General features: G+C 37.2%; 1 protein-coding gene and 1 long non-coding RNA gene across 2 annotated transcripts; one reads left to right on the top strand and one right to left on the bottom strand.

Moving 5' to 3' along the window:
• Positions 1 to 13270: 13270 nt before the first annotated feature.
• LOC145105032 (uncharacterized) lies at positions 13271 to 14344 on the bottom strand. Its single transcript, XR_013707214.1, has 3 exons — positions 14266 to 14344; positions 13802 to 13953; positions 13271 to 13474 (listed from the first exon to the last, which is right to left on the bottom strand). It is a non-coding gene; the product is annotated as an uncharacterized LOC145105032 (long non-coding RNA).
• A 1186-nt stretch (positions 14345 to 15530) lies between these two features.
• LOC145144756 (ABC transporter C family member 8-like) lies at positions 15531 to 21922 on the top strand. The gene is made up of 12 exons (XM_079074889.1): positions 15531 to 16130; positions 16418 to 18348; positions 18446 to 18766; positions 18873 to 18959; positions 19073 to 19675; positions 19754 to 19918; positions 20001 to 20295; positions 20438 to 20652; positions 20768 to 21073; positions 21159 to 21222; positions 21407 to 21646; positions 21730 to 21922. The coding sequence occupies exons 1-12, from the start codon at positions 16106 to 16108 to the stop codon at positions 21840 to 21842; spliced, it is 4365 nt and encodes a 1454-aa protein (XP_078931015.1). The 5' UTR covers positions 15531 to 16105; the 3' UTR covers positions 21843 to 21922.
• The last annotated feature ends 607 nt before the right edge of the window (positions 21923 to 22529 follow it).

The following is a 22529-nucleotide window of genomic DNA, read 5'->3' as shown; positions in this document are numbered from 1 at the left end:
ACTCTATGCCTAGCGTAGACTTGAGTACACCGAGCGTACTGACCAATTTGACTTTCGTTGACTTTTGTGGAATTTGACCATTTGTGTATTAAGTGGATGGTGAGGGTTTTGTGAGGGGTAAAATGGTCTTTTACTCTAAGTGTGGACTAGACTTGTATTGGGCTTAGTAGTGTGTGTTTGAAAATAATCTAATTATTAATTAAGGTTAATTGGTGTATTTAATTAGGCGGAGTCTAGTTCCGGCAGTTCGGGTGTGAGTTCTATCAGTCATCAGTGCCAAGTGAGTCTCTTCACATATTCTTACATATGTGGTAGAATAGTTGTATATGTATGTAGCGACCAGCTGGATCTAAGTGTTACTACTGTGTTTTTGTTGTTTACATATGTTGAGACTTCGGGTAGTCTCCAGGGTTGCTGATAACCCACAGGGTGTGCTGTTTGCTCATTGAGACTTCGAGTAGACTCCAAGGTTGCTGATAACCCATAGTTGTTTCATGTGGTGTGTTGTATGTGATATTTTGGGGAACTCACTAAGCTTTGTGCTTACATTTGTTGATTATATGTGTTTCTGGTACTTTTGAGGATCGTGGGAAAGCGAAGGTCTGATTGTACACACTCGTTGGGAGTTATGTTATTGGACATTTTGGGACACTCTAATATTTAGATGTGAAATTGTATTTGACGTTATGACTTTTCGTAGGATGGTTTTATGAAAACTGTTTTCTATGGAACTAAAAATGAAAAAAAAAGTTGGTTTGAAAATTTAGATGTTACAAGTTCGTATTAGAGCCCTGGTTTGAGGGATTTGGATGAACTCTAGGGGAATTCCAAACTCAAACTAAGGAATTGAATGAAGATTAAAAAAAACTTTTCAAAGAAACTACGAATTCAACATGATAAAACCCAGTGAAGCAGTGTGTACAATCAGCCAAAGCTCGAGCGATAGTTTCCCAAAATATCTCTAATTATTTTATGAGTAGTGTAGAGCTGATATCGTATAAAATGATAGAACTGCATGCTAGTGATAGGCTAAGGATCCTACATGAAATGTATGATATGGATTTCCTGAATTGTGATGCCTTTAACCTAGGAGGTTGCTATTATAAGATTGAATCTATCATTGCTATTTGATTAGTGTATGCTGCGAAATTGTACATAGTTAGGGTTTTATAGCCTTAAAATGCTTGGTTTTGCCTTTCTTCATATTCCTTTTTTTGGTTGTGGACTTGAGGTAGAATCATTTATTCGAATGTCTATCGATTCCTGTATTGTGTACGATTGGCATGCACGAAGCAAATGTCGAGGATAACGGAGATCTTGTGAGGCGGAGCAGTGCTGGGGAGCAGCCTAGGATGGGTGCCTAGATGCTTACCGACAGGGCAAGTGTATAGATTATGTTGAGGAATAAAGTCCTTGTGACTTAGGGTCTTGAGAGGACGACTTGAGACAAATACGGGTTGGTGTGGAAGGTAGTATTGGGCCTATACTACTGAAATCACCAGATCCGTACGCGGATCAAGAAGGAATCTTAAGGAACTAAGGAACTTGTAGGAGTGTGTGGGTGTTTTTGTATACGCTTTAGCCTGATTATGATGGTTTTCTTGTGTGTTTCAGTATGGTGGTTACCCGATGTTTAGGCTCCAGTGACCCCGATAGGCCGAGTGCCAGTGATAATGAGATTCGTAGGATCATTGCCGCCGAGGTGGCCCCATCGATCAGCGGAGCTATACCAGAGATGTTTGGGTCTATTAAGACCATATTGATTGAGACTTTCGGCGAGCACTATGACGCCTTCACCGAGGCTGCTGCAACCGCAGCCACCGCAGCCGTTGCTGCTGTGAGACTGCAGGGTGTGATTCGTAGTGGTACCGGGAGTTCAACAACATGAAGCCACCAGAGTTTGATGGGACCCGAGAACCGATTGCTGCGATGTGATGGATTTCTGATGTTGATGGTTGTTTTTACACCTGCTCCTACTCGGAGAACCGTGGAGGATCCCTCTTTAGAAATTAACTGGGAATAATCCCCACTTCAAATGCAACCGGGGAGGATCCCTATTTGTAATAATGCTACAAGCCTTAGATGTTTCCTGGAAAAATCTTATCTTTTGAAAACATGATTATGTTCACTAAATTTCTGTGGAGAATCCCAACATATTAGTGTTATGAAATTTAAGAAGTAATCGGGGAAAATACCAACTTAGGATAACACGTCAGTGTTATAAACTTTAGTAATTTACTAGGGAAAATCCTAACTTGGGATAACACGTAAGTGTTATTAACCTTAGGAAATCATTGGGGAAGATCCCAACTTAGGATAACATCTAAGTGCTATAAACCTTATGAAATCAGTGGGGAAGATCCCAACTTAGGATAACACGTAAGTGTTATAAACCTTATGTTCAAACGTTAGGATCTTGATATATGTTCATAAATAAGAGGGTTGCCAAGTCACTAAAGCGTGATATGATCCCCTTATTCACATCCCATAGTAAGATTCCGTGCGTCCAAGCGAGGTGTAGAAACAGGTAATTAATTATTTAAACCTTAGAGGGGATTAAGTACCCTTAATCGTAGGAGAGATGATCAATCTTTGTTCGTGTTTACTTGGATAATTACATATTGTAATCGTCAAGATCACAAAATTACGTATCTATCGGGATCCCTGAATGTTAAGATCCTCGAATGTTAGGATCCTATAATGTCAGGATCATCGAATGTTAGGATCCCTATGTGTCAGGATCTTTGGGCGCTAGGATCCTTGATTCCTTGCGCATAGTAGACGTTAGCTTGGGGTGGGCATTAGCTTGGCTAACGCCCCTCTGATGCTTAAGTTAGTGTTGGCTTTCAGAAGAATAAAAAGAATCATATAAAAGTAGAGGGTAGAGATAACGTACCTTGAGTTTGTTTGTTTATGATCAACATAACTTACATGAAGTATGCTTTTATATGGATGGTATTCCAGGATCTTGGCATGATGTTACCCTCAAGGGTAGCCAGCCAATATGCCCCTTTTCCTGATTTTGAATCTATGAGATACAACCCCTCCTATTTAGGTGCCAATTTGCATGCACTAGGATTTTTGGTATTTTGAAATGTTGGTAATGACAGACTACTCCTTAATGTTCTTGTTATATTCTTTAGTGATCCCTTTTTGATGAGCAGCAATGCGGATTTTGTCAAAATCCCTGAGTTTATCGATAGTGTCAAGATCCTGGGCTAGGATCCTATCGTTGCTCTCTTGATCATGCAATTGATATCTTGCTGTTGGGATTACTATTTTAGTAGGGATCACGACTTCTGTTCCAAACACCAACAAGGATCCTCCATCAACAAGGATCCTTCTGACAAAATGGTTGGTGATGTAAAGAGTGATCACCAATCCATCGTGATGAGGATCATGGACGTCTGTTCTATATTTTTCGTCGAAGGTGATCTCCTTCTCGTTTGTGATCGATATGTTCATTTGTGGCCTTTCTTCTTTCTTCTTCTTTAACACTTTAGCATGTCTTTTTTCTACAGAGTAAGGGGTGCTACAAATGGCAGATCCTCCAGAGATCACATTGATCACTTTTGCATATACATGAGGGGATCCTGATTTTTCTAGGGTCTTATGAGGATCCTAATCCTTTTCTTTGGATCTTTCTATTCTTTTGCCGAGGATCTCCTTGAGGTATCCCTTGCTAAGTAGGTAACTAATCTCCTTTTGTAGGGATATCTGATCTTCAGTAATGTGACCAAAGTCCTTGCGGTATGCGTACCATTTGGACTTGTCTTTCCAAGCGGTGGACATTTCTCCTTTTCTTGGCCATCTCTCTTTGTCGCCAAGATCATGCATGACAAATATCAAACCTGAAACATCCACAGAAAAACAATAGTCAGTTATCTTTAGGAAATTCTTCTTCCTCCCATTCATATTCAAGGGCATTAACCCTATGATGATCGGGTATGGAATAAGGTTTAGATTTATAGGATCTCTGGGCCGAGGATTCGGCCTTCCTATTGGGGTTATCATATGAGCTTGGTGGGTTGCTCCTCGTTTAGATCATCTTGTCTTCTTCGAGCCTTATGAACCTTAGTGCTCTACTCCTCACTTCATCCATTATTTTGCATGGAGTCATTACAAGGTCATCGTAGAAAAGAGAGCCTTTCTTTAGGCCCATTTTGAAGGCTTCTGCGGTAGTTGCCATGTTGATGTTGAGGATACTTAGAGCTTCCCTGCCAAACCTGTTCACGAAATCCCCAAGGGATTCCTTAGGATTCTGAACCACCCGATAGAGATCACTAGTGATCTTCTCGAATGTTCTACTACAAGAAAATAGGTTGTTAAAAATATTAACTAAACGTGCAGATGAAGTAATAAAGTAAAGAGGAACATTTAGTAGTTATTTCAAGGTTGATCCAGTGAGGGTTGAACCAAAACCCTTGCATAGGCAAGCTTCCTTCAACTGTGTGGGAATTGGGATGATCTCCATTCTTTCCCTGTATTGTGCCACATGTTCTTCAGGATCCGTGGTGTCACACCCCGACCGATGGCGGAATCACCGGGGTTGCGACATGAAACGTTGGTTCATAGTTAACAACATACATCTAATATTACAGGATTCAAATAACATTACATTCTTCCGACGTATGAAAAGAAGAAATACATTGTTTAATAAATCCCAAATGACGACCAATACATATTGAAAGTTCTATAAAGCATATATCATAAGGACCGGTTATTCGGTCAATAGTTTATTTAAGGAGAAGTATTCTCCTTACCCTGTAGGCGTTCTTCCAGCTTTTAAGTTCCCGAAGATACATACGTTTTAAAAATACGTCAACAAAAATGTTAGCGAGCTTTATAGGTTTAGACTCCAATGATTTATAATCAAAAATACATTTGTGACCTTTTAAGATTATAAGTATGTATTTAGTCCGCACTTGTAATCTCATACAAGTAAAATAGTTTGGTTCATTGTTCATAACCAAGAAATCAAGAGTCGTGAGTATCGTGTTGAAATTATTATAAATATGAATTATATATAATAATGTTTTCAACACTTATCCATCTTGTTCAAAAGTTCCCTTTTAACGATAAAACTTCTAGATTAAAATTTATGGGTTCTAGTATGAGCCTATAACCGAACTATGGACGTGCAAGCCTCTGTAAAGCAGTACGGTGAGCAGATGTACTGTGACCATCACAACGCTTCATCGACATTGTGAAATATATAAGTGACCGAACGATTACGCCCGTTTTGACTCGTCAGACGATGGTTGTAGCTAGTAACCGCAGGCGGGGCTGTCAACTCATATAGATCTATACCAATGTTCCACGTTCCTTTCAGCTTAACGGTTGTAGCACAAAGGGCTTTGCACTAAGTTTTTGAGTTCTTAGCGATGAAGTGTTTCTCATACAGAATATCCTTAAATTGTTAAGTCTAAGATATTTGTCGTCATATGTATTCCGAGCCTTAACAATGTTTGCATTTCTTTGTCTTCACATTCGGATGTATAGTTGTACATACACTATTATACATATATTTTTAAGAGTATGTAAATATGTATGTATATATCATTGAAGGCATAAAAATATTACTTCAATTCTTTGTTTTCTTGAAGCATAAATAGTCTTTCCATAAGTTTTCTTTTTGTATAAAATATCTTATTTTATATAAACAATCATATTCTATAAAACTACTTTTTTTTATAAAATACCACAAGATCTCATTATAAACTCTACTTTTATATAAAATATCATTTTTATATAAAAATTATCATATTTTATAAAAACTACTTGTTTTTATAAAATGTTACAAGACCTTTTTATAAGCTCTATTTTTATATAAAATGACAATTTTATATAAAAATAATTATATTTTATAAAAATTACTTATTTTATAAAATGTTATAAGACTTTTTATAAACTCCCTTTTTATATAAAATATCAATTTTATATAAAAATAATCACATACAATTCATTATTTTCATATATACATAACATTAAATTAGTTAAATCCTTATGTATATGTAAATCTAGTTATGTCTTATTATATTTACGTTTTTGACATTGCTTGTAATTATGTTAACAATTTAGTTCATAATTCCATATTTTTCTTGTATTATCCTACTAGAGACCATTCTAAGACTAATGCGTAGCTTTAGATATCACATGTATATTATGGCACAATGATAATACCCAAAGAATATATATTTATATCTATGTATAATAACTTTATACCAATGTTTTATTACTTCATAATATAATATGAAAATTTGTTTATAATGCATGTAACCATTTCATATATTCATTTGCACGTTAGTTCAATATAACTAAAGTGTTGTGTGCTAACCCATTATAAATAATATTGAGCATGTATCATATAATGACATTAAACTTTCACATCTAGCATGCATGCCATGTATGTATCTCACCCCAAATGTTTATAAAACTTAAAGAAAATGAGGCCATAAAGACTCACTTTTGTTGCGTGATCTAAGCTCGAAATTTAGTTTGTTTTTTGAAAGCTTCTCGTGACAGACCACAAACCGATAACAAAGAAGGAAACCGAGGCTCCTGTCTCTTCTTTGTTTGCTGGAAATCGGAAGTTCAACACCTCCAAGAGATGTATTCTTGGGTTGAGTTTGAAATAAAAGTTATGCAGTGAGTGAGGGAGTTTTACGTGGGTTTTGTGGGTGTCTTAAATGGGGAACAAGCTTGGTATTTATAAACTTTTTGATTTCCCCAAGTGGTTCCATTGTGTGATGTATGAGGGAGTGTATGGAGGTAATGAATGAAATGTGCAGCTAATAGTAAAAGAACAAACATTCGACTATTACTCATAGTGGTTGCCATATTAGAGAATAACTCCTCTTAATTTTTTGTAATGATTCAAATAGTAATGTCATAATTTAGGCTATTCCCAACATTGCTGATTATCTGGACACAAGACTCTACCAACACTATTTGAATTGTCATAAAAATACTATTATCTCAAATATACTAGTAGGTGACTTATGGGTTCCATGTGATTGCTTTAAAGGTGGGAAAGGACTCCATAGAGGGATTCTAGGAATTGATATGCAGCCAAAAATTTATTTGATGATTTCTTTTCTCCAATTATATAGAATTGGTATACGTAGGATTTACTTTTTATAAAGTAGGTGAGCATGGGTCTTTTAATCCATAACTAGTATATATCAAGGTATACTGAATATGTATTTCTATTTTTAATAAATGAAATCAATGTTACAGAGATGGCTTTATAGCCAGAATACAACAATTAACTAGGAGCTAAAACAGGAGATAGAATCGGTAAACTATTGACTAGTTATTTACATATAAAATAAATACTATAAATTAAATGTAATTTATCCATGTGCCTTAATACGCCCCCGCAAGATGGAGGATCCATCGGAGACTCCAATCTTGGATCTTAACCGAAGAAATGGACCGCGACTGAGTGGTTTTGTAAGGGCATCAGCAAGTTGATCGTTGGAGTGAACATGCAGAACTTTTAATGTACCAGCTGTGACTTTTTCTCGGACAAAATGGTAATCCAATGCAACATGTTTCATGCGTGAATGGTAAACTGGGTTGGCACAAAGATATGTGGCTCCTGTGTTATCACAAAATAAGGTGGGTGGTGTAGATGGAGAAATACCAAGATCTTGAAGTAGGTGCTGCACCCATGAAATTTCAGAAGCCGCATTAGCCAATGCTTTGTATTCTGCCTCAGTTGAGGACCTTGAGACAGATTTTTGTCTTGACGATTTCCAGGAGATAATATTGGACCCCAAATATAAGATATAAGCAGTAGTAGAACGACCTCCATGTAGTATACCTCCCCAATCTGAATCCGAAAATGCTGTTAAGTTCAAAGGAGACCCTCGTTTGAAAAATAACCCGTGATGAATTGTGCCCTTGAGATACCGTAGAACCCGTTTGAGAGCTTGCCAATGATTTTCAGTAGGAGAGTGCATGAATTGGGCCAACCGATTAATGGCAAAAGACACATCAGGTCGTGTAAAGGCAAGATATTGAAGAGAGCCTACCAGTTTGCGGTACGGTGTTGGATCCACGCTTGGTGACCCATCAATGGGGTGGAGAACTTGGGAAGAGTTTAGAGGGGAAGCCACGTCTTTAGCACCATCCATGTGAAATTGGGTTAGAAGGTTTTGGATATGACGATGTTGAGAGAGGAAAAGACCATTAGACGTGGGAATAACTTCAATGCCAAGAAAGTGATGTAGGGGTCCCAAATCTTTTAGAGAGAATCGGGTAGACAGAGATTTGATGAAGGTGTCAATGAAGGAATTGTTGTTGCCAGTGAGGACTATGTCATCGACATAGACCATAAAGAAACAAGAGATGTTTTGGTGGTTGTAGATAAACAGGGAAGCATCAGCTTGGGATTTTCGAAAACCATAAGAAAGAAGAAATGTAGTGAGTTCTGTGTACCAAGCCCGTGGGGCTTGTTTTAGGCCATAGAGGGATTTGCGAAGTTTGCATACATGTTTAGGGTAGTCTGGATGAATAAAACCAGGGGGTTGAGTCATGAAGACTTCTTCGTGAAGTGTACCATGTAAAAAGGCGTTGTTGACATCAAGTTGGTGAAGGGTCCAGTTATGAGAGAGTGCAAGAGAAAGGATAACACGAATGGTGACGGGTTTAGCAACTGGACTAAAAGTATCAAAATAGTCTTTGCCATGTTGTTGAAGAAAACCTTTTGCTACTAAACGAGCTTTGTATTTGGAGATTGTGCCATCTGGATTTCTTTTGACTCGAAAAACCCACTTACAACCGATAGGAGTGTGGCTGTCAGGAGGAACTAATTCCCAAGTTCCATTTTGCATAAGAGCATTGAATTCTTGATCCATTGCATGTCGCCACTTTGGATCTTTTAGGGCTTGATTATGTGTAGTTGGTTCAATTGTTGTGGGAATAGGATGAAGTGTGGTGTTATTAACAAAGGATTCATTGAAATATCTAGAGTTTTTCTTTCGTGGTCGGGTGATATGGGAGGGTGAGTTGACTGGAGTGAGTATAGTATTTGATGGAGGTGAGGTTGGTGAATTTTGGGTTGGAGGAGGAGTAGGTGAGTGGGCTGATGTGGGTGATGTTAAGGAGATAGGAGTGGATGGGATGGTAACCGAGGGATTGGGACTGGAGGTGGGAGATGGTGGCTGTGATAATGGTTGCTGTGGCAGAGAGGGTGGTTCAGGAGGAACAGAGCCAGATTGTTGTGAGGGTTTTAATATAGTGGAGATGAGTGTATGAGGTGGTAAGTCGGTGTTGGGAGTGGTTGTTGTTGTAGGTACGGTGGCTGTGGAAGGAGGAGTAGAAGTGGCAGCAAACTGATCAGGTGTAGGTAAGGATAGATCGGAGGGAGAGAGAGATGGGAATTGATCATCGATGAACTGAACATGGCGGGAATGGTATAGTCGGTAATTTTGGGGATCATAGCATTTGTAAGCAGATTTTGAAGTTGAGTAACCAAGGAATAGGCAAGGGGTAGAGCGTGGTTGCAGTTTTGAAGTGGTATAGGGACGCAACCAAGGGTAGCATAAGCAGCCAAATGGCTTGAGTTTGGTGTAATTTGGAGTTTGACCGAATAATCGATAAAATGGAGTGAGATTTTGGAGCGTGGAGGTAGGTAATCTGTTTATGAGGTATACGGCGGTTTCAAAGGCATGGGACCAGAATGTTAACGGAAGTTTGGCATAATGAAGAAGAGATAACCCGGTTTCAACGATGTGGCGATGACGCCTTTCCGCAATTCCATTTTGTTCAGGGGTGTGGGGTGGGGTAGTGTAGTGAGAAATGCCATGTGTTTGAAGAAAGGAGGTGAGACCAATGTATTCACCTCCATTGTCACTGAATAAGGATATGATGGGTGTTTGAAGGAAATTTTCAACAAGTGTTTTGAATTGAGGAAAGATAGTGGCAACATCTGATTTCTTTTTCATGGGATAAAACCACACATATTTGGAGAAATAGTCAACAAAAATGACATAATAGCTGAATTTGTCAACTGAGGTTTGAACAGGGCCCCATACATCTGTGTATAATAATTGTAAAGGTTTAGAGACAACAAAGGAGTTGGAGCCAAAAGGCAATTTATGACTTTTATTGACTAAACAAGATGAACAATGCATATTGGAAATTGCAGAATTAAGACCTAACTTAGACAATAGACACTTAAACACTTTGGTGGATGGATGACCGAGGGTGTGATGCCAGTGACAGGAGGCTGTTTTGATGGTGAAGTGGAGTTGTGGATTAGATGACGGCTGTGCATAATAAACATCTTCAAAGTTCTCCCCCCGCATGAGAAGCACCCCCGTGCGAAGATCCTTCACAAGAAAATAATGGGGAAAAAATTCAACAGAAACCCAGTTAGTTTTACATAACTTTGCAACAGAAATAAGATTCTTTTTCAGCTGTGGAACACATAATACATTAGGAAGATTAAGTGTTTTAGATGATGTGTGTATGTGTGTAGAGCCAGTGTGGGAAATGTTTAAAGTTTTACCATTCCCAAGAACTATTTCATCTGGGCCACCATAATCTGATACACTTTGGAGGTTGGATCGGTCACCTGTAACATGATTGGATGCACCACTGTCAAACAACCAGGGTGGAGACACAGTAGAAGAGCCTGTCATGGTTACATTTGCTACTGGTGGAGCTTGCTGCAGATTAGTGAGAACCACATTGTTTTCTCGAAGAAATCTGGCCAGCTTTCGGCACTCAGAGGTCATATGACCTGATATATTACAGAATTGACAAAAAGTGTTGGATTTGGGCTGTCGATTACTACTAGTATTGGAGGACCAGTTGGGGCGATTTGTGGGTCCACGTTGCTGCTGAGTAGAGGAGCGATTTTTGAAGCTGCCACGTTGGTAGTTGGAGTTGTCTGATCTTCCATGGGAACAATTAGATTGGCGAGCAGTGTAATCAACAGTGGTGACTACCGGAGTAGTAGAGATTGTGTGCTCTTTTAGGGCTCGCTCAAAGTCTTGTAATTTATCAAATAGTTCAGAATAAGAAAGTGGGTTTTCTCTGATTTTGATGGCAGCTACGATGGTGTCGTACTAGTTGGGAGAGGATGTGAACCAGTAAGTCTTCCTCTGAAACAGGGCTCTGTGCGAGAGCTAGGTCATCAGCAATTGACCTCATATCTTGAAGAAACTCAGCAATTGATCGATCCCCCTTTGGATTTTTAACAAGTTTCGATTTTAGGGATATAACCCTAGATCGAGAGGCGCTGGCAAAACTGGTAGTGAGGCGTTCCCAGACTTCTTTGGATGTGGTAGCAGATGAGATTAAAGGCTGAATTGAGTCTGAACAGCAGCCAAGAATGGCACTGATGATAGTCTGATCTTGACGATACCAGATGAGATACTCTGGATTCGTTTTTGACGCGGAGCTGTCTTTGTCATTCAAGTGTTTGCTCGGAGGTGGCTGGTCACCAGTGATGAATGAATCGAGATCTAGTCCGATTAAAGTAGCTTCAACCTGTCGTCGCCAGACAGGAAAATTGTTGGCGGTGAGTTTGATTGGAAAGTGAGTAGCAGCAGTGACTTGAATAATTGTTTTGGCCATCGTGTGTGTGAGACCGAGAGACAAGAAAAAGATGAGGCGGAAGTGTGGGATCAACTCGTGAGAGCAATTATGGGCTCTGATACCATATCAAGGTATACTGAATATGTATTTCTATTTTTAATAAATGAAATCAATGTTACAGAGATGGCTTTATAGCCAGAATACAACAATTAACTAGGAGCTAAAACAGGAGATAGAATCGGTAAACTATTGACTAGTTATTTACATATAAAATAAATACTATAAATTAAATGTAATTTATCCATGTGCCTTAATAGTATATATGTAGTGAGATGGCTTATTTAAGCTAGTGTAAATTTATATAATTTGCAATAAAATAGAAATGTCTCCTCTTTTTAAAGAAATGACATTTATTTATTTTTAAGCACTATTAATGGTTTATTTTGACAATAAATTAGTTAGCGTTGTGTTTGTGATGTTTAATTTATCACACATTAGTCTTCTCAAACCGTATTTATATAATAATAAGAAAATTCCAAAATTTTGCATCGTTAGACAAGCTTTTTAACAAGTTGAGATATTTGGAAAGTGGTTATAAATTAAAATGTCTCACATATATTTTATCATTCCATTATTTTATTCTTGGTTCATAATATAATAATTTTATTGCAGTTGTTTGGTCGGCGCATTCTGACCTGAAATTACCAATTGTTACACGTGGTCCCATCATAAGGCTTCATGCTTGGAGTTTGGAAGCACTTTGGGACCTTGGTGTCAGTCATCGCAGGAGAGAATCTTGAGATCTTGTGGCTTGTTGGGGAGACTTCCGGTATAGGTTGGACTACTCCGGGTACGCCTTAGATCATTTGTCACAGTCGTTGAAGTTCTTTAGCCATGGTCGGGCTCATTCCTGCATCAACGCCCATAGAGTTAGTAGTAAAGGTATTACTATTGACAAAGTTACCGGGATCCTTGTTATCGGTAGTGACGAAGGTTTCGCCGGGATCTCGGGTCGTATGCGCTTGCTCTTTTGGAGTTGCACCCCAAGTAGGAGCAGAGGCTGGTGTCGAGGATCCTATCTCGCGGTGGTTTGTCGAGGATCCCGTATTGTCAAAGTTCAGGATCTTGGGCTGCAAGATCGAGGGTGCTGCTTCTTGAGGCCTGTGGATCTCTGCCCTCATTTTCTCCATTTACTTGAGTATCGTCTTGTTGTCCTGCTGCTGCTGAGTGACTTGTCGTTCCGATCTCTTCATCATAGCGAAGATTTCGTTATTGGAAATCAATACAAGAGGGTCTTAAAATCCTTGGGTAGCGACTAGAGAGGTGTTTTTCTTCGGTGATTCTAAGGTTTTCTTGGGAGCTCCACCTGGGGGTGGAGGAAGATTTTTGGAGGAAATGGGAGGAATGGAGGAAGTGGATAAGGTCGGTTGGGTAGACATGATTCTCTAACGATTATGAACACCACGACCCCACGGTGGGCGCCAAATTGTTTTGGTCAAAAATTAATCAAGTGTAATTCGACCAAATTGTATGAAAGGCTGTGGTGTTAGTGCAATGTAAGTGTAAAATAATGATCAAAGTAAGACAAGTGAATTACAAGGAAAACCCTTGATCATTTATAGGATCTCCAACATAAAACATTGGGAGGTGATAATGATCATCTGCCTTGATGTGTTTTATTGATTTAAAACTAAAATTACAAAGATGATGAAGGTGATACGAGTACAAGTGTAATAGTGGAGCTAATCGTCTATCTAGTGTGTGATTTACAAGTGTTATTTATAGTCTAAGCTAATCAACAAGTCCAATTTTCGGGATCCTCCTTGAACAGGTATTTACATGTTGTTTAACTTAGTATCCCCGGATCTTAAGCTCAATTAAAGTGACTTTCCGTTGAGAATGTGTGTTGTGTTGACTAATTCTGCACATGTGACGAAAATAAAGGAAAATATAGCCATTATAAGTGTTAGAAATATTAGTGGTAATAATCAGGATCCTGAGATATATTTAAGGATCCCGAGTCTTCAGAAATATTTAAGGATTCTTAATATGATTCAAAGATCCTGTCCCTAACAATGATATTTTTGTTTAAAGTAAAAGTTAAAATTTTATACTTTAGAATAGAACTTTTTTCTTTTTATTCAAAATTTTTGTTAAAGCTTTCAAAAATCCAGGGCAAACCTACCTTTAATCGTTCAAAATCAAACATAAAATCAAACCATTAATAATCTCTGAAATAACTTAGTACCTTAAGCTTCACAGAGTGGGAGTGGGCATCGGTCGGCAAATCCGACGTGGGGTCGATGAACACCGAGCCATGAACTCGGCATGCCGAGTTTAGTGGCCAAACTATGTTTGGCTGAGGTGGAGTTCGGTGCATTCGAGACCATTCCTCCCAATCTTATAGAAAATAGAGTATGTCATCTTAACAACCATATAAAAATAAATGATTAATTAAATAATCGAATTTAAGTGGGAGTTGTTGGGCTATAGCATATAATAAACTAAAGTCGTATAAAAGTTAAGAAAAAACTACAAACCCATATATTCCCATGCGCTTCGCACATGCATACTTTAAAAAATAAAAATTTGTTAATAATCGAACTATTTTGAATAAAGATTGTACTGTTTTGTAGTGTAATATATATAACTTATTTTTCTTTTTTTTGTTATTTTAATACATAACTTGAAAAAGATTGTGATAATGTGTACCTTTATCGAAAATCCAAGTTTCTCAAATGATATCAATGGATGATGGTTAGAAAATAGAAGTGGTCATCAAAAATGTTAAAGATCTCAGATCTTGTATTCGGTCTTTGGTGCTATCATCATTTAATTCATAATAAATTATGTAAATTTTTCATTTGAATATTTAATATTTTAATTTATCAAATATTCGATCAACCTGACACAGAGAGAAAGCAGTTGAGGGACTATGATATACAATTTGTCTTTTAAGGAAGGCTTCCTTCTACCCATGTGCAGCAAATGGGGTCTTGTTTTAAAAACGAGATACAACATTATAGTAGAGCATCTTGTTTTCGTATTAATAATCCATAAATTTTGTATATCATTTCATAAAGTTATTTATTTTCTAACATAACAATTATACAATAAAATCCGAAATTTAAAATGTTACATTAATCGAGTTTGAGCTTATCCTAGCGTTGTTGAGTTGAGCTCAAGCTTATCTCAACTCGTTTACAACACACTTCTATTTAGTAAATGTTCAAGGATTTTGATTATCAGAGGTTACGACCAAATACTTCATAAAAAAGATAAACAATATCCTCTCAAGGTCCATCCCACTTGATCCCAGGTCACATTACACCGATAGTAGATCATAAACCACTAACAATACTTTGATCAGATCGTGCAAGATTTAAAAACTAAATCTTATTTATTGAACTTTAGACCTCATTTGTTAATTAAAATGTTAAACATCATAAAAGAAAATTCTTATAGAAGTAGAAATTATATTAAGTTGTTAATAATGATTTGACATTTTAAAAACATCACGGTAAATTAAAAATAATCAAAAATTTAAATTAATTAATAATTTAAATAAATTTACATCGAAAATTATACACAACTATGAGGTGATGCCATTAAAATCATATAATTCTAAAATAAATATTTGTTTTAACAAAATTTAACTCAAATTTTTATTTTCTTAATTATATTCCATCATTGATATAAATAACGATAATATTTAATAGGAAATTTTATATGTATCCAAAGTTGCTTTGTATAGAGAATTTAATAGTGTTTATGTATTTATTATGATTATGATTTGATGATTTATGTGAATAAGAGTACTGTAATAACACCCTATTTAATATCAACATTTTACATTACTTCAAAAACTATTATTTCATAATTAAAATAATTTAGTTGTTTTTAACAACATAATTTATTCATATTTTTTATCAACATAATCATTTTATTCCTGTCATACAGCCATAGTAATGCCAATAGTATTCATCATAGGACTGGCGTCTGTGCAAATTTCTACTGAAGCAGACATGGAATCAAAAAAGAGGAAAAAAACAGCGAACGCATGTTTTCATGCACACTGATTGAGAAGACGACGACGTCGGTTGGAGTAAGAAATCGGTGAAAACTTGTTTTCTCCATGCTCAGACGATTGACATGATGGCTATGAATGTTATTCATCCAGCTGTTCTTATCTAACAAGACGATAGCGGAAGCGGCGTGCAAATGAGACCTAATTGGAAGAAGCCAAAAACTTGGGGAAAATTCTGACATATCTGATAGGGGAAGAATGCTGCTGTCATCGATTCGTCATTTTCCTTTTGGAATTTATCTGTAGGTGTCTTTCCTACCACCATGAATTTTTGACATGATACATGCGTAATGCATTTGTCTTCTTCTCGGCCGAACTTGCTAAATCAATTCACCACACGAGTACCTGATCATGTGCTACTTCTACTAATCGAACGTGAGGTTCATGTATTTGTGCTACTAGTGGTGGTGGTGGTTGTCAATGGCGGATTGAAATTTGAAGAAATTGTTGGATCGGAGATATTCAATGGCTCCTATGAGAATTTTACTTGGTACCTTCATCTTCGCTCTCCGTTTTTTGACTATGTTTAATTTCGCTAACTAGCATCAATTGTTTATGGAGATAATTGTGATGTCTTGATTGTGTTTGTTTATATGACTTGCGATTTTCATTGCGTGTTTTACCTACATCCACACATAAACATCCAAAATTGCTGCAATTCAACTCTGCTGATTAATCTATATGAATATTCATTAAGATTTGATTAATTGATTGTCACCTCATTACCATAATTTCTAACATTGTTGATGCAGCTGCTAACTATTAGTTTATGGACAGGGGGTGATTTTGATTTGCTTTCACCAGCCACACAAATAAGTATTTCAGACATCTTCAACTTGGCGTTTGTCTTTATCTTCTACCTTTTGCTACTCGTAAGTTATCTTAGGAAAAGTAACACCAACAGATTCAGGGGAAGAAGTGATTGGATATCACTCTCAGTTGCATTTTGTTGTCTTCTTACTTGTGTTGCATATGCTATTGCTGGTTTATGGGAGGCAACTGCTAAAACCCCTCAATGGAGTTGGTGGGTTTTGATTGCTAGAGCTTTTGTTTGGGTATCTTTGATGGTTTCATTGCTTGTAGAAAGATTCTCACCAATGACGATTCTGGCTTCTGTTTGGTGGGTTTTCTTTTTCGTGTCAATTTCTGTTGTGAACATCATGTGTTTGGCAGATAAACAGAGCATAAGCATCTTGGTTTTGATGGAATGGGTTGCTAGCTTCTTGCTTTTTTTATGTACTTTAAGAAACATAAAACACTTTGTCAACCAACAAACGTCAAACCAGACGTTATCAGAGCCCTTATTGGTTGATGAAACACAGGAAGAAGGGCATACAAGCCAACTGGAAGAGCCAAGTTTTCTCAGTAAATTGGTATTTTCTTGGGTGAACTCATTGCTTGCATTAGGTTATAGAAAACCATTAGTTCTTGAAGATATTCCATCTCTAGCATCCGTAGACCAATCATCCACAGCCCATGAGAAATTCACCAAGGCATGGGATTCACTTCAGAAGGAAAAGACCACAAACAATGGTAACTTGGTTCCTAAATCATTAGCCAAAGTTTATTTCCTAGAGATGGTTTTATCAGGACTTTGTATCTTTCTTAGGACTCTATCTGTTGTCATTAGCCCATTGTTACTCTATGCCTTTGTTGACTACTCCAAAAGTGACACACAAGATCTACATCATGGACTCTTGTTAGTAGGGTGTTTGATTGTAGTAAAGGTAGTAGAGTCATTAACTCACCGACAGTTTTTCTTTAATGCAAGAAGAACTGGTATGAGGATGAGATCTGCTTTAATGGTGGCAGTCTATGAGAAGCAACTCAAGCTTTCTGTTCTAGGAAGGAGAAGGCATTCGACAGGGGAAGTTGTAAATTACATAGCAGTTGATGCTTACAGAATGGGTGATTTTCCTATGTGGTTTCATATAGGGTGGTCATGTTTCCTCCAACTATTTCTTGCTATTGGTGTCTTGTTCTCTGTAGTAGGGGTAGGTGTTCTTCCTGGTTTAGTACCCCTTTTAATATGCGGGCTTCTTAATATTCCATTTGCAAAAGCTATTCAAAACAGTCAGTTGGAGCTTATGGTAGCTCAGGATAAAAGATTGAGATCCACTTCTGAGATCTTAAACAACATGAAGGTCATAAAGTTACAATCTTGGGAAGAAAAATTCAAGAAATTAATTGAATCTTGTAGAGAAACTGAATTCCATTGGCTTAGAGATATTCAATTCAAGAAAGCATATGGCACGGTTTTGTATTGGATGTCACCAACACTCGTTTCTTCATTTGTATTTTTTGGATGCGTGATTTTGAAGAGTGCTCCTTTAGATGCTGCCACTATTTTTACAATTTTGGCAGCATTAAGGAGTATGGCGGAGCCCGCGAGGGTTTTCCCTGATGCACTTTCTGCATTAATCCAGGTCAAAGTATCCCTTGACCGGATCAATTCTTTCTTAGTTGACGATGAACTTAAAGATAACAGAATGGAAAGAGACCAAGAACTTGAAAGTTCCCATGATGATGCTATCATAATCCAGAATGGGAATTTCACTTGGGAACCGGAATCACCCATTCCAACTCTTCAAAATGTAAATCTTGAAGTGAAGCATGGGCAAAAAGTTGCAGTTTGTGGGTCAGTTGGTGCTGGAAAGTCATCTTTGCTATATGCTATACTTGGAGAAATATCCAAAACATCAGGAACAGTAAGTTCACAAACTCATTTTTAATTTCTTTTATAAAATCATTGTAATTTTATATGAAGTTGAGTGTCATTTTTGTTTTTTTTTTTTGCTTTTCCAGGTGGGTGTATCTGGTTCAATCGCGTATGTTAGTCAAACATCTTGGATTCAAAGCGGGACAATTCAAGATAACATATTGTATGGGAAGCCGATGGAGAGAAGTAAATATGAAAAGTCCATAAAGGCGTGTGCTTTGGATAAGGATATTGAAGCTTTTGACCATGGAGATTTAACAGAAATAGGACAAAGAGGGCTTAACATGAGTGGTGGACAGAAACAGAGGATTCAACTTGCTCGAGCAGTTTACAATGATGCTGACATCTATCTTCTTGATGACCCTTTCAGTGCTGTAGATGCACATACATCAGCAACTCTCTTTAATGTAAATTTTCAACTTGTTAATTTAAATCAAATTGGTGTTATTAGTTTGTCCTGTTTAGCTACTCTCTTAATCTTTGGATATTAAACTTCTGGATCTTTTGCTTCAGGATTGTGTTATGACCTGTTTAAAGAAGAAAACCGTCATTCTTGTCACTCATCAAGTGGAGTTTCTCTCATCTGTTGACAATATTCTGGTAATCAGAATAACAAGTCTATAAATTTACTTACACATGATGGCTTTATTATATATCGGTTTTAAGTCTATTTTACCATTTGATTTGTATTTGATTCTTCTTTCCCTTTTAAGGTTATGAAAGACGGTCAAGTTACACAATCAGGAAACTATGAGGAGCTGTTGATGGCAGGAACAGCATTTGAAGAGCTTGTGAATGCTCATAAAGATGCCATTACAGGTTTAGAGCCTTCGCCTTCTGAAAACAAAAATGAAGTACTAAAACCAGGCATGGAGAATAGTGATAATAAAAGTTATCTCAGTAAAGGAAACAGTGAGGGGCAATTGGTAACAGGAGTGCAGTTGACTGAAGAGGAAGAGAAGGAGATTGGAAATGTTGGATGGAAGCCTTTCTTAGATTACATTGTCATCTCAAAAGGATTATGGCTCTTGTCTTTGTGTGTATTAAGCCAATCCAGTTTTGTTGTTCTTCAAGCAGCAGCAAGTTATTGGCTAGCATTTGGTATTCAAATCCCTAAAATCACTAACATCATGTTGATTGTTGTTTACACTTTGCTCTCAACCTCTAGCACCTTTTTTGTGTATCTGAGATCACTGCTTGCTGCCCTTTTGGGATTAAAAGCCTCCAAATCATTCTTTACTAAATTTACCGATTCGATTACACGTGCTCCCATGGTCTTCTTTGATTCTACTCCAGTTGGACGAATTCTTACAAGGGTAAAGAGTTGTTTGGTAACTAAATTTAATTAATTATTTTTCTACCCTTTTGGTAACATATTTACAATCTTGTGTCAGGCCTCATCTGATCAAAGTGTGATTGATTTTGACATACCCTTTGCGTTTGTGTATTCGCTTGCTGCTGGTATTGAACTACTTGGTATGATTTTCATTATGGCTTCAGTGACATGGCAAGTTCTTATTGTAGCCATCTTCGGTATTGTGGCTTCAAAATACGTTCAGGTGAATACTTTATATCTTTTTTTTTAATCATATAAAAGCTGAAGTCTTTGTTAACACGAGTATATCTTGTTGAGAATGACAGGGATATTATCAGCCAGCAGCAAGGGAACTAATGAGAATCAATGGAACCACAAAAGCACCTGTGATGAATTACGCATCTGAAACGTCACTTGGAGTGGCAACAATACGAGCATTCAAGATGCAAGACAGGTTTTTTAAGGATTATATGAGGCTAGTGGATAGAGATGCAAGTAGTTTCATTTTCTCAAATGCAACATTGGAATGGTTGGTTTTGAGAATAGAAGCCCTTTCGAACCTGACCTTGTTCACAGCTAGTTTTCTCCTGGTTTTCATACCAAAGGGTTTTGTGCCTCCAGGCATGTGATTTCCACTTCCCACTGGCCACTGCTGTTGATAGACAACATTACATATATATATATATATATATATATATATATATATATATATATATATATATATATTAACTGGATAGTTGAATTAATCTTTTTAATTATATAGGTTTGGTTGGGCTATCTCTTTCTTATGCACTGACATTGACGGGTACCCAAGTGTTCTTGACTAGATGGTATTGTAGCTTGGCCAATTATGTGATTTCAGTAGAACGGATCAAACAGTTTATGAACATTCCATCAGAGCCACCAGCAGTTGTGGAGAACAATAGACCACCCTCATCTTGGCCTTCCAAGGGAAGGATACAGTTCCAGGATCTAAAGGTAAAACTTGTTTTAATCATGTTTTGAGCCAAACCCATTACCTGATTCGTCTATATATTATTCCAAATTCCATCTACATGCATGTTTTTTTAAAATGTTTAATTTGTGGTTTCAGTTGAGGTATCGTCCAAACGCACCACTAGTACTGAAAGGTATCAGCTGCACATTTGAAGAAGGGAAAAGAGTAGGCATTGTTGGAAGGACAGGAAGTGGGAAGACAACACTCATAACAGCCTTATTCCGTTTGGTTGAAGCTGATAGTGGTCGGATCCTTATTGATGGACTTGACATTTCCTCTCTTGGCCTTAAAGATCTCAGGATGAAACTGAGTGTCATCCCCCAAGAACCAACCCTTTTTAAGGGCAGCATCCGAACAAACCTCGACCCTCTAGGACTTCATTCTGATGATGACATATGGAAGGTAACCAAATCATCTATCTATATAATCTTTATTTGTTTTGTATTCAATAATGTTCATGGTTATTCTAATGGATTTCCATTTCCAGGCATTAGACAAGTGTCAACTTAAAACTACCATCATGAATCTTCCACATTTGCTGGATTCCTCAGGTGTGTGTGTGTCGACCTTAATCATACCAACCAAATCTATTACAAAAAGAGTTTAAGGTAGTATTTAGTATGATTGATCGCCCGAGAAGGAATGGAATGTATGAGCTTTTAATATAACTTTTTTGGGGTTTAGTGATTGTGTTTTTGGTAAATCAAAACTTTATCATATGTTTGTTTGACACAGTGAGCGACGAAGGAGAGAACTGGAGTGCTGGGCAAAGACAACTGTTTTGTCTTGGAAGAGTTTTACTGAGAAGAAACAAAATCCTGGTGCTGGATGAAGCGACTGCATCCATTGATTCAGCCACAGACGCCATTTTACAGAAAATCATAAGGGAAGAATTCTCCACTTGCACTGTCATAACTGTCGCTCACAGAGTTCCAACAGTCATAGACAGTGACAAGGTCATGGTCCTCTCATTCGGTATGTATGCTCCTCGATGTTTTCTATAGTCTATACTATATATGCATATATGTCAAAATGAAATAAACAAAACTAATTTGCAGGAAAAATGGTGGAGTATGATGAGCCTTCAAAGCTACTGGAGACTACTGATTCTTTCTTCTCCAAGCTTGTAGCTGAATACTGGTCCAGTTGCACAGCAAGGAACTCTGCCTAATTAATTAATTACATGCTTGGTATGGGTGTTACAAGTGTAGCCGAGTCTATTAGTACGAAATTTTTGCTTGCTTATATATATATATATATATATATATATATATATATATATATATATATATATATATATATATATATATATATATATTAATTTGTGGCTCAAACTCAAATAATTATATCATCATAATAATAGTGTTTTAGCTCGAACCTGATATTGTTTTAATAGATTATAGTTGATTACATTTGTAATAGTAAATTACAGAAATGGTTCCACCTACTCCAATCAGTGATTCTCCTTCCTCTTCCTGTTGCCATTTTGGTGAAGACACAGAGACGTCTTGCCTTGAAATTAACCTCAGCCACTCCTGACTGAAACCTCCAAGATTAGAACTTGGGACCTCCCTTATGAGGAGCTAGTTCCTTTAGCAGGTGAGCTATCTGGTAATGGTTAAATAAGAGAGTTGGAATAATGATGATAAATCTGATTGTAGCCTCAGATTTTGATTTTGAAGAAACTATTAAGAACAAAAAGGGCGTTTTTGTAATGTGAAATCTTTTATAGCATTAAACCTGATCAATTAAAGATAAAGCACCCTGAAAAGCAAGCAAATCAAGCCCAGAACTGTAGAAAACATTTGCTACGGAGTTCATCAGATGAAAAATGCCATTGAAAACACCAGAAATCAAG

The sequence above is a fragment of the Lactuca virosa genome, chromosome 1 (genome assembly GCF_052849685.1).
Source record: "Lactuca virosa cultivar CGN04683 chromosome 1, Lactuca_virosa_CGN04683_v6, whole genome shotgun sequence".
Taxonomy (NCBI): Eukaryota; Viridiplantae; Streptophyta; class Magnoliopsida; order Asterales; family Asteraceae; genus Lactuca; species Lactuca virosa.
Note: the sequence above shows the minus strand (reverse complement) of the source record. Positions and strands in the feature narration are given on the sequence as shown.